The sequence below is a fragment of a genome, unplaced genomic scaffold, assembly GCF_019419815.1.
Source record: "Pyrus x bretschneideri cultivar Hongxiangsu unplaced genomic scaffold, Pyrus_bretschneideri_v1 Contig9, whole genome shotgun sequence".
In the NCBI taxonomy this organism is placed as follows: Eukaryota; Viridiplantae; Streptophyta; class Magnoliopsida; order Rosales; family Rosaceae; genus Pyrus; species Pyrus x bretschneideri.
The window spans coordinates 7,751,121-7,763,234 of NW_025999831.1; the positions used below are offsets into that span (position 1 = coordinate 7,751,121).

At 39.4% G+C, this 12,114-nt stretch overlaps 1 protein-coding gene across 1 annotated transcript; it reads right to left on the reverse strand.

Annotated features, from left to right (window-relative positions):
* Positions 1 to 3,066: 3,066 nt before the first annotated feature.
* LOC103931767 (AP2-associated protein kinase 1) lies at positions 3,067 to 7,150 on the reverse strand. Its single transcript, XM_018643622.2, has 8 exons — positions 6,880 to 7,150; positions 6,083 to 6,592; positions 5,505 to 5,670; positions 5,367 to 5,417; positions 5,083 to 5,265; positions 4,855 to 4,948; positions 3,784 to 4,529; positions 3,067 to 3,682 (listed from the first exon to the last, which is right to left on the reverse strand). Exons 2-8 carry the CDS (start codon positions 6,544 to 6,546, stop codon positions 3,320 to 3,322), a joined length of 2,067 nt encoding a protein of 688 aa, XP_018499138.1. The 5' UTR covers positions 6,547 to 6,592; positions 6,880 to 7,150; the 3' UTR covers positions 3,067 to 3,319.
* Between the last annotated feature and the right edge of the window lie 4,964 nt (positions 7,151 to 12,114).

Below are 12,114 nucleotides of genomic sequence, written 5' to 3' on the forward strand. Positions count from 1 at the left end.
CCTGTGGATGACACCTAAAGGTGGTTTACCTTACACCAAGAGGCATACCTGAAAGATGTTGATAGAGCTTTTGGAATTCTACAAGCACGGTGGAAGATCATCAAGGAACAAGTAAGAGGGTGGAGTCGAAGTAAATTGAACTCCATCATGATGTCATGCATCGTATTACATAACATGATTGTGGATGATCAGTGCGATGGCTATATTGATGGAGAAACTGATGACAACCAAGATGATCCAAATAGGTCAAGGAGGGCTTGTGCAAAAATATATGATGGGCCTAATTTGCCTTTTGATCAAATAACTGGTAATATCTCGTTAAACGAATATATGAGGTGCAATACGATGATATGTTCGCATGCCACAAACAAGTACCTACAACAGAATCTTATTCCACATCTTTGGGCCAAAAGAAGCATGAAGTAGGCATTTAAGTTTTACGTTGTTAAATGTTTTTTTTTTTTTAACATTGTTTAAGTTTAATATTGTTTAATGTTGTTTAATGGCTTAGGTAGTTATAGGAAAAAAAAAATTGGAATTTTAAATTTTGTAAAAAAAAAAATTTTCAAATCCAACGGCTAGCTGGCATCAGGATGACGTCAGCTAGTAGCCGTTGGGCTTCAAATTTTTGGACTGGCCTGGGCTGGTTGGTTGGCTGGTTTGGGCCAACCGGTTGGCCCGATTCTACAATTGTGACTTGGTGGGGCCCACGAACACTTTGGCTGGATTGGTTGGAAATGGCCTAACTTGACCGGGCTTTTAGCTTCGAATTGCTTTTGGGTCTTCCGGGGCATGGTCAAACTCTTTCTTTTTATATATATATATATATATATATATATATATATATATTTTTTTTTTTTTTTATTTGTAAAGAATAAAAAAATATGGAGCAAGAGATTTTTTCCGTGTTACTAGAATTTGGTCCAATACATTGCTTAATACAAGTAGATAAAAGTATTTTTCTTAATGCAAGATAGGCAAATTTTTTAGACAAAATTTGTAATTCAAATTATATGTCAGAAATAGAAAATAAACATGTTAATCAACAACTAATAATCCAAGCATCAACAACCATGTTATTTGGTTTAAAAAGTTGATCTCCCTACTATTACCTTATTAAATAGTGAGTTGTTAGCGAAAAGACGTGGGGATCCAACCCGTATCATGATGCATAGGCATTATTGTTTTTCATCATTGCGATAAAATGTCATCTGCTTTCGTCTCAAATAATTGACTTTCACGAACTTTTTTTAAGTTCTATTCTATACAGGTACTTTCAAATACGCCCTTGCTTAAATAAAATTTTGATAACATGATATTGTAAATTATTCTAATCAATAGGGAACAAGATCAAACTCAAGTGCAAAAGCAACACATTGCTTTAGTCAACTGACACAACTCTTGCTTATCGCAACATAAAGAAAATGTGAATAACAACACACCAGACTTTTGACACCAACCTATCAACAGATGCGATTAAAAAAAAAAATACTACATATCTTACATTTTACGATGTTGGTGATCACATTCATAATTCATCAGTCAATAGCTACAACTAGCAAACTTAATACGATCACATTATTCTTGGGGGATAGAATCCGCTGGGTGGTCAAAGCGTAGTGACACCAACAGGTTTCAGAGCTATCATCGAGTGGAGAGTCTCTTTAATCATCGAAAACCAAATGATGTGGGTTTGGTTCGGTTTCCATACCCTTAAAACCGAAATTGAAACAATTAGATTTGGTTTAGTTTGGTTTGTCTTAATTCGGTTTGGTTTTTTAGGCCTTGGTTCGATTTTTTTTTTCAATTTTTGATTTTTCGAACTCACCCCAATCCAAAACATTGAAAAATCTCATAAAAATGACCTCCCCATCCCACCTTTGACCAGAGTATGATTCTCTCCCCTCCTATTCCCATCCATTTCCCTCCCCTCATCTCACATATTGCTTTTTGTCTTCTTTTGGCCATTAAAAAATTAACTCAAGACGTTGACGTGGCTTAACCATAACAGTTTAAATAGGAGGGGAGAGAATCCTACTCCCTTTTGACCTCCACACTTCCTTATTTGTTTCTTTCCCTAGATTTGCATTGATTTATACTTATTTAATTCCAGTAATTTGTACACAACCTATGTAGGTGATGATGAAAATTATAAAACAGAGTAGCCAAGGATCAACCCTCATATTTACTTAAACCCCTCATGTGAATTTGTACACAACCTATGTAGGTGATGATGAAAATTATAAGAGTAGCCAAGGATCAACCCTCATATTTACTTAAACCCCATCATGTGAATTATTGAGTGAATTCCTTCAAAATCTCAGCGGGATCGACATAATTTGTACCTAAAATACATTATAAAATTCATCAATATTCTTCGCTTTCCAAATTCTTGAAAAGTAAATAAAACCCTTTACATGTTGGAGAAGGTTAGATTTGAGCATATGCACAAATAGAATCAAATAACAATTAACAGTATTTTGCAAAGATTCATGCCATTGCTTCATCATAAACCTTTAAAAAGAGTACTTTGTTACACATAAAAATAAAAATAAATGAAAGATAGAACTAGAAATCCATAGCAAGGTACCTTCCTAAGCTCTTCTTCACAAATTGCTTAGATGGTGATGATATGGTATTATGATTGTGCAGTGAGATATGAAGAGAGCTTAGGTCATCTCCAATCGATCCGGCCAAAAGGTCATAGGGCTAAAAATAGCTTGAAATGACACGAAAACCATCTCTAACCGAGGGTTGGGCCAAAGGGCTTGTGGGCACCTTTGACAATAATCCTTCCCTTAATTTTTTTCAATAATTTTAAAATGTTCACCTCTTTCAATAATCTTCCAATATGTTCGAAAATCTTATTTTAATATAATAGTTTAATTTAATTAATTATATTAATTCAATTAAAATAATTAATTAACTATATTAAATCAATATGTTTGACAAAAGAAAAGTACCGAGGCTCTTTTCAAGTCTGAATTTTCTTTCAACGGTGAGGTATGTTTCCATCAAACATACACAAAAATAGAGAGATTATTTTCTTCGCCAACAATTGAGACATGCACACAGAGAAAAAATGTATATACTTGAAGTAACTGCCACTCAATTCACATATATGTATGCGTACATGTTACACAACAGATTCTGTATAAAACACGAGCGAGCACTCAAAATCTCAAATCAAATTCAAATGCATCTCTCTTACTCTTCCACCCTCGATTTCTTGACCAACATCGACGACAAGAAAGTCAGAAAGTCAGACAGAGGGTTGTTATCAAATACCTCCTTCACAGCAATCCCAGATGGCATTCATTTAGAAACCAGCCCATCCAGCAGGTTGAGAAGCCGGCTTACTGTTCTCCATACCCTTTGCCTCCCCTAAGCGCTGAGAATTGTTTCCTTCGCTCATAGGTCTTGATATCTGTGCGCTTTCAGTGGATGCAGCACTAAAACTATCTGCTCCAAAACCCCAAGAATCAAAACCAGCATTTACTTGAGTCCCCTGCTTGTTCTGGTGACCATTTCTTGTCCTAGCTGATTTGAAGGCATTGGCCGTTGATGAAGGCTGCGGCGGTTTGGGTTCCTCTGCAAATGGCTGCCACGGCTTTGACTCCGGACTCGGAGTAGATTTTCCTTGCTGGAGTTTCCAAATGTTTCCTTCGATCTTCTCCCTATGCTGCAAAAGCAAAAAATTCTCCAAATAAATAAATAACAGAGGGCAAATTTTAAAGTCAAACAGTTGTAAGATGAGGCACAATTTTTTTTTTGACATTATACCGGTAGATTTGGTGATGGCTGCTTTCCAGGTGAAGTCTGATTTCTCGATGCATCTTTATTTGGTGACGGTGTTCTAGCAGCAAGCATCTGCTTAAGCTCTTGTAACTCCTGCCTTTGAGATCGGCAGATGGCAGACAGCTTTTCAAATTTGGAAGTTATTTCAGCCTTTTCCAAGTTCACTTGTTTCAGCTGCTCTTTCAATCTCTCTACTTCAGCCTCTAATGCTTCTGTTCCAGATTTGTTATTACTAGCTTCTGAGCTGAGTTTCTTAGAATCAAAATCAGCAACGAAAGAGTTAAATGCCTCGTCTTGAAAACTAATTGAACTCTCAGATTTGGATGTCTTTGCCCTTTCAGTGCCATGGTCTTTTTGTAAGAAACTTATTTCAAAGTCCTTTGAAGGTCCCTCCTCAGGTTTGTGCGATTTCCCATGCAAGTTTCTTCGTGTGGCATGGGTTTGCGCCCTTTCCTCTTTTGCAGGGGCACTGTTCTTGGGTTTGGGATGAATCTCCAGGCGAACCCCATCAAGTTTTTCTGTGAAATGGCCAGTGGGCTCATCATCAAACTTAGGTATACTCTTTTCGTCAACAACAAGAGAGCTATCTGCATGTTGAGTGGACCAGAATGCACCAATTGGCCCTCCACCTCCCCCTGCCCTTGATGTATTTGACAATTGTGATGAATTTCTGGCTGATTCTCCAACCGAAGCTGGTGGTGGTGGTGGGCTTCTATGGGGCCTTGACAAACCTACAGATTTGAAATAAATCAGTCACTCAATTAAAATTGAAAACTTCAAACATAGAATATAATTTTTTTTTTTTCAATTAATAGAATTTAATTTTTTTTCTCAATTAATATTTTCAAGTTCGTACTCTTAGAAATTTACATAAAGTAGCAACATCACTTTCAAACCTGAAATATCTGATAAGCAGAAAAACCTAAAAACAAGGTTTAAATGCAAAAGACAACAGAAAAACCAGCATGTGACAAGGATCATTGAGGACAATATAACAAATTAATCCCACACGAAGAAGTTTAATCAACAAGTAATGCCCTGATGTTTCAGCCTCACCTTCAGGTTTGTCAGCAGAGTTCGCTTCAGGTTGCCTATCAGGTAAAGACTTTTGTAAACCAACTGGTAACAGCTCATTAACACGAAACCACACCTGCCACCACACAAGGGGAAAAAGCATCAGTAAACAAATGTTGGAATCTCCACACCTACTGTTGCATGGACGCAAATGATCTTAAACTAACCTAAATTCATGGAAATGAATGGCTAATCAAGCAAAGAGCTTGCCTGTGTGATGTCTGGTCTGTCATCCGGTGAAGACTGAAGCATGTCTCTGATTAGATCTGTTATAGATGAGCTGTATTTAGGTAATTCTGGAATGCGATAGTTTCCATTTAAGATCTGCAGCTTTGATTCTCCATCAAATGCACTTTTGAAGTAGCAAATGCGAAAGAGAAGACACCCAAGAGCCTGTAAATGAAACTCATAGTCTCAGCTCCCAGTAGCATTTGAATTATAAACTTCAACTCTTTCAGAATTTCCCAGCAATCTTGAGGGCATAATCAACTTACCCATATGTCTACTTTCTCGTTTATAAGCTCTCTCCGAAAGAGATCCCACATCTAATTCAAAGAAGGAAGAAATGAATCAATATTTTAAAACATCAAATACCACGCATTCAAGTTCAGAAATAAAGTTTTTCGTTCAACCTCAGGGGCTCTATAGGCCGGTGTTGTGTGCTTTCTAATATTGTCTTCTTCAATACCCATTTCTTCAGGCTTCTCGAAACGCTTGTGATTGGTAGAGATGCTTCCAAAATCACACAACTTCCACAATCCATCAGGCCCCAAAAGAAGATTCTCAGCTTTCAAGTCCCTGATTTTAAGTACCACTAATTAAAATTTTACTGGGAAACACTTTTTTTTTTTTTTTTTTTTTTACACGAATGAGTTAATAAGCACATGAATGAAAGTTATCTTCTGCGAATAACAAAACGGGTTAAACGTATATCGTTTTAGGTTTTAACTCATCCGATCTCTTCTCTTTTTATCTTACCCGGAATTACTTTCCACAAAGAACCACATTTAAGGATTATTAGGCATCACAAATACTTTATTAAAGCATACTTCATAAATAGACATCATTTCTATTTACTGATTTAACAAGAAGAGTCGTGGTTACACCAACAAAACTGATTTTACCAATCATAAATAGACATCATTTCTATAAAATATAAAACAAAAGAAAAATATAAAAACATAATATGCATTGTTAAAGTGCCAAGTACCTATGAGCAATGGGAGGGGATTGCGAGTGCATTGCGAAAACTGCATTGCACACATCCCTGAAGATAGCAAGAACCTGTTTCTCCTCAAAGAACCCGGCTCCTCTGCTCTCGAGTACATTCACCAGACTCTTTTCACAAAAATCCATCACAAGGAGAGCTTCTTTTGTACGCCCCATATCCAAGATGGTGTGGGCACAAAGTGTGACCACATTGGGGTGTCCTCTGAGCAACTTCATGACCGAGATCTCCTTCATCACCAACTCCAGCAGCTCCTCATCATTAATAATGATGTGCTTCAAAGCATACTGCTTGGACACATGCACGGCGTCCCGGGCTAAGTAAACGCAAGAGAACCCGCCTTCGGCAATGGCATTCTTGACATGAATCTTGACATTTCCAACGTCAATGGATCGACCTTCGAGCCCGGTTGGCTCCTTGTGCATAAAAGGCTTAAACCTCCACATGATAGATCAATGGATTGATTGATACAAACACAATGAAGACCAAACACTGCAACAGCGAATACCCAAAAGCATACAAATCAATCAAACAAACCCCATTAAAGAAAATCACTTAATTATCAGAGCATCTTATCTGAAATTAAAGATTAACTAATTTCATATTTGATTCAAAATGGCGATTAAACCCTGATAATCTGCAATCGCAGAACCCAGAAAAATAGAAGCATACAATAATGCTCAAATTCGGAGAAGCAGATCTGAAGAATGAGTTGAAGCAAATGCAATAACGAATGCAAATAAGATTGAAAGCTGCGGCAGTAAATGAGGAGGGCGGACCTGGATGGAGGATTGGGTATGAGATTGGAGACTGGAGATTGGAGATCCGAGATTGGAGATTGGATATCGGGAATTGGGGTTTGAAGTTTCAGACATCTAAGATTTAGAGCCGACGTGCTGATCCCGAAGTTTCAGACATTTAAGATTGGGAATTGGTGTTGTGTTGCAGTCGCAGAGGCAGCTTGTCACGAAGAAGATGAATCAACCTAACCTATCTTTTTCCCATCTTTTGTCCTCACCCAACCACACCGCGTCCTTTTGAACAATCACCATAACCTGTAAATTTTTTTTTTTTTTTTTTTTGGGAAACTATCACCAATACTTGTAATTTAAGACTGAGCAAAACACATAATTTGACCCAAAAAACAAAAAAAATAATCATGGTTAGTAAATTCGAGTATAATATACTTATTAGAAACATACGTATGTATTTATAAAAGAATTCTCCTTTTTTCATACACAATGATGAGTTAAATTACACGTTTTTTAAACGTACCATATATATATATATATATATATTTGTTGGGAGACCTTTAGATCAAGGTGGATTTGGACTTTGAGAACGTCATTTTGTCTCCCTTGGTTCGGTTTCATACCAAGTGTTCAGGCAAAGATTTCTCTGGAGAAGGATCCTTGGACCTCAGCACAGCTCCCCAAGGGATTGTCACTTTGGATGTGTAGTCGGCCTTTAGCTTGTTTGTCACATCCCCGCCCGGGGCGGATCATTTCCCAGGCCTGCTCTACCACCGTAGCACGATATTGTCCGCTTTGGGCTTACCACTCCCTCACGGTTTTGTTTTTGGGAGCTCACGAGCAACTTCCCAGTGGGTCACCCATCATGGGATTGCTCTAGCCCCCTTCTTGCTTAACTTCGGAGTTCCTACGGAACCCGAAGCCAGTGAGTTCTCAAAAGGCCTCGTGCTAAGTAGAGATGAGAATATACATATAAGGATCACTCCCCTGGGCGATGTGGGATGTCACAATCCACCCCCTTAGGGGTCCGACGTCCTCGTTGGCACACCACGACCAGGGTTAGGCTCTGATACCAAATTGTCACATCTCGGCCCGGGGCGGATCGCTTCCCGGGCCCGCTCCACCACTGTAGCACGATATTGTTCGCTTTGGGCTTACCATTCCCTCACGGTTTTGTTTTTGGGAACTCACGAGTAACTTCCCAGTGGGTCACCCATCATGGGATTGCTCTCGTGCGTTACTCGCTTAACTTCAGAGTTCCCATGGAACCCGAAGCCAGTGAGCTCCCAAAAAGCCTCTCGCTAGGTAAGGATGAGAATATACATATAAGGATCACTCTCTTGGGCGATGTGGGATGTCACAATCCACCCCCCTTGGTGGCCCGACGTTCTCGTCGGCACACTCGCGACCAGGGTTAGGCTCTGATACCAAATTGTCACATCCCGCCCTGGAGGGGACCACTTCCAGGGCCCGCTCCACCACCGTAGCATGATGTTGTCCGCTTTGGGCTTACCATTCCCTCACGGTTTTATTTTTGGGAACTCACGAGCAACTTCCCAGTGGGTCACCCATCATGGGATTGCTCTAGCCCCCTTCTCGCTTAACTTCGGAGTTCCTACGGAACCCGAAGCCAGTGAGCTCCCAAAAGGCCTCGTCCTAGGTAGGGATGAGAATATACATATAAGGATCACTCCCCTGGGTGATGTGGGATGTCACATTGTTGATGTGCTACAAGAAGAGGACAAAGTCAGTTCTGAAAGGTGCCTTTGTGGGGCCTTAGGTGTAGGCCTTGAGGCTCACAATTAAAACTAAGTAAGTGCTAGGCATACCATGCTATCTCAGTATAGTAGATGTAGAACAAGAGTGTTTTTAGTCAATTACTTGCGCCCTAAGTTACTCAGACTTCTTGTTATTAAAGGATTGTCATGGATGGGTTAAGTCCACATTAAGTTTTTTTCTTGCCTTGTAACAAGGATTTTTAGTTTATAGTCTTGTATGTTCAAATGAAGGGAGTTAAGGCCCCTTTAAGCCATTTGTTTGGCTCTTGATTGATTTTAATGATAACATATCCATTAAACTAACTAGATCTAGATGCAAATGGAACTCTTAAGATAGGGAAACTGATGGAACTAACTTGAATACATACTGGAGAATGCATTAAGTAATAGATCTACAAATTTAGAAAACAAACAAGGAGCGTCGGGCAAGATTTCACCTTGTCTGTCAAGATTGAACCTCTTGCAATCATTTCTCTTTGAATTAACAGGGGTTTATATGCTAAAAAGGGACATATGGTAAACAAGTTTACACAAGGGAATCGATACTACGCCACTAAGGGAGATAGCAGAGCTTTAAACTCGGCAAGAGATAGCTTGTCACTAAAAATGACTAAATCTGGGTTGATTTCAGCTTTTGAATGCAAATCTGGCTTGATAGTAGAGTTTGTATGTTTGTTTGTTTGATTGGTTGAGTGTTCTTGTCTCTAGGGCCTCTTCCTCATTTTATAGGCCAATTATCCCGACTGATGAGACTTTGCTCTTGCCCGAAAACATCTGAAGGGTAGTAAGTCATCAACTTTTTACTTGTAATGCCACTAGAAAGTATTCTTTGGCTGGTAGTAGGTTAGTCTTCATCACTTGTCTCTTCAATGGTAAGAACGTGGCTTGTATCTTGGCTGAGAAGGCTTCACTTTGCCTTTGGGCTTGGTGCTGGGCTTCAGACAAGTCTCCTTTTAGTTAACATTCTTAGGCTTTCCTTCATCTAGGTTCAATGTTCAAATATTAACCCAAACAGTGCCCCCTTTAATCATTGGTGCAGAGCTTTAATGTCAACGAGGATTCTTGGCTACCTTTGATGGTATAATTCGTATCCTACATTTATTGTACTTTACTTATGCTTTGACATCACGTGTGAATTGGGATCAATCCTACTCACATGCGCACTCTAACATTTAGGCACTTTTAGGTTTAAATTTATTCACATTTTTCACATCACTATACTTTATGACTTCGTCACTTTTCAAGTGTCGACTAGCACATCTCGATTCAGAGTCCAGATGAACCTTTGCACTAACCCACGAATTCCATCGTTAAGTAACCACTTACTATATAATTCTCACTTAAACCCTTTGTCTAAATACCTTAGCAACTTCAAACCTTCGAATTCCCAGAACTTCCCAGAATTCTCAAAGCCTTCAGACTTTCCAAAAACTTCTCTCGTTCCTCAAATCTTGCCCCTAATTCTGATTTTCTTCCCATTTTCTCCTCAAAATCATCCAATGGCACCCAAAGTTGCTCGAACTCAATCTCACTGCGAGATTGGCGAGGGGATTTCCACCACGCGCCACTTGCTCAAAGGCCTTCATCGCCCTCGGGCAAGCCTGCATAGTGAACTTTTCTTCAAGGAGGGAGGAGTACATTTCTTGGGGCCTGCATGGACTTCTTAGGTCCCTGTAGCTGTAGAAAACAATATGCCCAAGGAGAATTGGTATACCCCTAATCCATTTTAGGCTAAGTCGGGCATTTCGTCTTCTAAATGGTCAAACCACCATCACAGCTTCCCACTTATGAAGGATGAGGCATGGTCATAATGGATAAACAAGCTCGAGCTCATCTTTAAAAGGAAATGGATAAATAACGTAATTTATGAGTTGATAATGCTCTCCAAGACCACGGTCATTGCCAAGTCCGAGCTATTGACAACTGCACTCCTCTTTTGGCACTCGGGCACCAACACTTTTGACTTCAGGATGGGCCTCATGTCTCTTACCATCCTTCACACGGCATAGGTCTTCGGGCAGGGTCCTAGAGGTTACCCATGACTAGTCATTGGCTTCTACAGTATCCTCAGAAAGGCACATTATGTCCAACTTTTGTTTCAGGACTTCTATGGCATTGAGGAGTAGCCGAGCAACTTTAATTGCACTAATGGATTCCACTTGTGAATATAAAGATATCTTCCCTTGCACTGATATCACAAGCCTAAACTTTCCCATAGCTTCTGCTTTCTTGATCACTTCATCATCATAGGTGTATGCTTCGGGATCAACTACCATGACCTTGTTGGTTTTAGGATCAATGTCAAAGACTTTGGTAGGACTTATGGAAGAAGGCTCTGCTATGGAAGCAAGGATTACAGAGGTGTCTTCTAAAATTGAGAGGTTGAAAGAGCAACTATCTGTACTTAAGGCTGAATAAGCGACCTTAACCAACCAGCTTCACCAGAAGATTGAAAAGGTCAAGTAAGTAAATGTTGAAGTTGAAGATGCTGAAGCACGATTAGTTAATAGTAACATTGCTTTGGATGAGCTGGGTAGAATCTTCACTATTATACAGACATACCATTTTAGGATAGCTGCCCTAGCCAAGGATGTAAAACTATTGAGTTGATTCTTATGTAACTTCAACATTCAATGAAATGAAAATGACTTCTTTAATCCACTTTAGCTTGCATTTCCTCCTTGAAACTTAACTATGATGAGCATATAAGCTGACTTTTGGATCTCGTACAATGTCTAAACTTCTTCAATGTAACAATCCCTAACATCCCACAAGGTTGAGTGATATTTCTTCAAAAACTTAGCATTAATTGGATGCCTTCGTAAGCTTCCTTCCATATCTGCCAAGTAATATCTTCCTTTGTCTAGTACATGGTTGATAATGAAAGGACCCTTCCAAGTCGGACTCCACCTCCCAAAGCCTTTGATTTGAGCTCCCAAGGTAGTATTATTTTCCATACTAATTCCCTCTCCTTGAAAGTTTTTAACTACTTTTTTGTTGTATGCTTGGGCAATAGCTCTCTTCCCCTCTTGAATTTTATCTAGAGCTTCAATTCGGGCTACATCTAGATCTTCAACTCCTTGACACATAGCTTGAATATATTCTTCACTGTGCAACCCAAATTGGTTTTGAATTCTAACAGAACTCACATTTATCTCAATGGGGAGCACAACGTCTTGCTCGAAGGTTAGGGGCGTAAGGAGTAGTTCCAGTTCCTGCTCTCTTGGAGGTTCTGTAAGCCCACAAAGTCTCTCTTAATTTCTCATGCCACTTTTCTGGATTATCTATCACCATTCTCTTGATAATAATCACCAAGATCTTGTTGTTGGCTTCTGCTTGACCATTTAACTGGGGGTAGTAAGGACTAGACTGAATCATCTTTATCTTGAACTTACCTGTAAACTCCTCTACTTCCCTTGAAATAAAAGATGGCCTGTCGTCTGTGACAATTGTCTCGGGTGCCCCAAATCTGTGTAGGATCTTA

Bases quoted from the DNA above. Each gene is read 5' to 3' on its own strand.
- LOC103931767 (XM_018643622.2), bottom strand. From the start codon at position 6,546: ATGTGGAGGTTTAAGCCTTTTATGCACAAGGAGCCAACCGGGCTCGAA. The intron at 5,671-6,082 runs GTACTTGGCACT...ACTTAAAATCAG, and splicing joins TCCCCTCCCATTGCTCATAG to GGACTTGAAAGCTGAGAATC. The intron at 3,683-3,783 runs GTATAATGTCAA...TTGCTTTTGCAG, and splicing joins AGCCATCACCAAATCTACCG to CATAGGGAGAAGATCGAAGG.